Source organism: Protobothrops mucrosquamatus, unplaced genomic scaffold (genome assembly GCF_001527695.2).
Source record: "Protobothrops mucrosquamatus isolate PMUCROS unplaced genomic scaffold, P.Mucros_1.0 scaffold4317, whole genome shotgun sequence".
NCBI classification, from domain to species: domain Eukaryota; kingdom Metazoa; phylum Chordata; class Lepidosauria; order Squamata; family Viperidae; genus Protobothrops; species Protobothrops mucrosquamatus.
The window spans coordinates 25745-28534 of NW_015390231.1; the positions used below are offsets into that span (position 1 = coordinate 25745).

The window sequence follows — 2790 nt, forward strand, 5'->3', positions numbered from 1 at the left end:
TCCTTCTCATTAGGTGGCCAAAGTACTTGAGTTTCAAGAATCCAGATGCACAAGGGGTATTAAAACCTAACAGGTCCAGCATTTGTCTGCTAAATGCTGAGGAATGATCATATTAAATGCCAAACTAAAGTCAACAAACAGCATTCGCACATGAGCATTTCTTTCCTTCAAGTCTGCCAAGCTCAGTTGGAGGAAATAGCATCCTCTGTGGAGTGATTACCCAGTAAGCAAACTGAAGTGAGTCAAATAGTAGAGGGAGGCTTGATACAATAAAATCCTTTATCAGCCTTTCAAAGCCTTTCATAATGATGGATGTAAGTGCAACCTAAACAGATAATCATTAAGACCCTGACAAAATTATTGCAGTCTTAAAACAGGAAGGGCCACTTGCCCGCTGCAGTGAAAGATTGAAAATATCTGTAAGAACACAAACCAACTCATCTGCACACTCCCTAAGAACTCACCAGGGATATTATCCGGGCCCGCCACTTTCCGAATGTGAACTTTCCACAGTGTCCTCCTGACAGAGGTGACATCAAAGCTAAGCACTTGCTCATCAGTGCTTAGGGCAGGGGTAGGCCACCTTGGCTCTTTTATGACTCGTGAACTTCAACTCCCAGAATTCCTGAGCCAGCCATGCTGAGGGGAAAGGGAGAGGTTTCCAAGCTGAGCCATGCTGGCTCAGGAATTCTGGGAGTTGAAGTCCATGAGTCACAAAAGAGCCAAGGTTGCCTACCCCTAGCTTAGGGGCACAGCTTTCCTTGCAGGGGTACTATTTGATGCCTCAAATCTTCCCAAAAAAGTCTTGAGCGAGAATTACTGATTTCTCCTCCACCCTAAGCCCAAGGATGACTTCAGTGTGATATGCGAACCCAGTCTTTAAAAATTTCATCTTGAGTAATTTTTGTTCCTGTTTTTCTCCAGGTATTCGAGCAACAGACTTCTTTGGAGCTTTCTGCATGAGCAATACAACAGATGTGGAATTAGCAGGTTTAGACTGTGACAAAACAATCACTGTGGAATTTAAACACGATGACAAGCTAAGAGAAGACAGTGGAGCCTTACTCCAGGTAATTCCTCTCTGAAGGAGGCTGTTGGGTATGCAGGCCGTGGTTTTGGGGGAGGATATCTTTTTTCCTGTAGTCGAATGGCAACCAACTTTCTTCAGGACAAAATTCACACTTTTGCTTGGTGGGCAGGTGTGGGGGCTAAAAATGACCCATTCAGTGGGTAAGTTTAAGATCTTAGGCCAGTGATGGCGAACCTTTTAGAGACCGAGTGCCCAAAACCCGCTCCCCACCCCCGTCCCCACTCCACCCTGCCCGCTGGGCCACCCACCACCACAGCCCGCCACAGATCACCCAAGCGGCCCAGCAGCGCCATGACGGCCACGCCCTCTGCCCACGCCCTGCAGCATCTGCGCACGACGGGGCACAAGGGCAGGGTCTTGTCCCTGCTGCCCGGCTACCATGTCCTTGGCTGCGCTGCTTCACGTGGGCCGCGCCCAGGGACGACTCTCCTCTGGGGGGCTGCTGGTGAGGGGGCCATGGGAGGAGGCGGGGCTGGGGTGATGGCGCATGTGCCCACAGAGAGGGCTCCGAGTATATCACATCAGTACCCATTGAAATCATTGATATGATCTTGGGCCACCCAAGAACATAGGAAAAGGATTGCTGTCCTCCCATCTGATCTAGGTTTTGCTTAGAGATGGAGAGTTCAATCCAGGAGTACCTAATGTTTGTTCATAAAAGCAGTACTATCCATAGAAAGTGATGGGAAACTAGGAGTTGGCTGAAATCTTCGATGTTCAGATTTTAATAGCTCTTGTTTATAAATCTCTCTCGTGTAGTGTGCTGTATTGTATACCAGTTGTGCAGGACAGAGGCGCCTGCGCATTCACAATCTCTCCCTGAACTGCTGCACACAGCTGGCTGACCTTTATAGGAACTGTGAGACAGACACACTGATCAACTTTCTGGCTAAATTTGGTAAGAACAATCTTGTAATTGTTCCAGGGGGAGGGAAACCTTGAGGTCTTTTGAGAGCACAAAAAAGCTTTTAATGACAGGCTGCAAAAAAAAAATTTTTTTTCTGGATTCTCCTAGTGCTGCAGATAAGAGTTGGAAATAAATCATTGATTTCAAGATATAAGAGGACACTGGCAGTGAAACTCAGTGTGAATACAATTGGTTGTCTTTATTATTTTATTTTGTTGTTGTTAACTGCGAAGTCATGTCCGACCCATCGCGACCCCATGGACAACGTTCCTCCAGGCCTTCCTGTCCTCTACCATCTTCTGGAGTCCATTTAAGCTCACGCCTACTGCTTCAGTGACTCCATCCAGCCACCTCATTCTCTGTCGTCCCCTTCTTCTATTGCCCTCGATCTTTCCCAGCATTAGGCTCTTCTCCACTGAGTCCTTCCTTCTCATTAGGTGGCCAAAGTACTTGACTTTCCACTTCAGGATCTGGCCTTCTAAAGAGCAGTCAGGGTTGATCTCCTCTAGGACTGACCGGTTAGATCGCCTTGCAGTCCAGGGGACTCGCAGGAGTCTTCTCCAGCACCAGAGTTCAAAGGCCTCCATTCTTTGTCGCTCAGCCTTTCTTATGGTCCAACTTTCACAGCCATACATTGCAACTGGGAAAACCATGGCCTTGACTATACGCACTTTTGTTGGCAGGGTGATGTCTCTGCTTTTTAGTATGCTGTCTAGATTTGCCATAGCTTTCCTCCCCAGGAGCAAGCGTCTTTTAATTTCTTGGCTGCAGTCCCCATCTGCGGTGATCTTGG

The 2790-nt window shown here is 47.7% G+C and overlaps 1 protein-coding gene across 1 annotated transcript in view; it reads left to right on the forward strand.

Annotated features, from left to right (window-relative positions):
* The window catches only part of SEC24C (SEC24 homolog C, COPII coat complex component), a gene marked incomplete at its 5' end in the record, with an annotated part of 33131 nt that overhangs the window by 23839 nt on the left and 6502 nt on the right, over positions 1–2790 (forward strand). The window contains 2 exons of the mRNA XM_015828196.1: positions 925–1070; positions 1850–1988. Coding sequence (XP_015683682.1) covers positions 925–1070; positions 1850–1988 — 285 coding nt within the window. The remainder of the gene's footprint in view (positions 1–924; positions 1071–1849; positions 1989–2790) is intronic.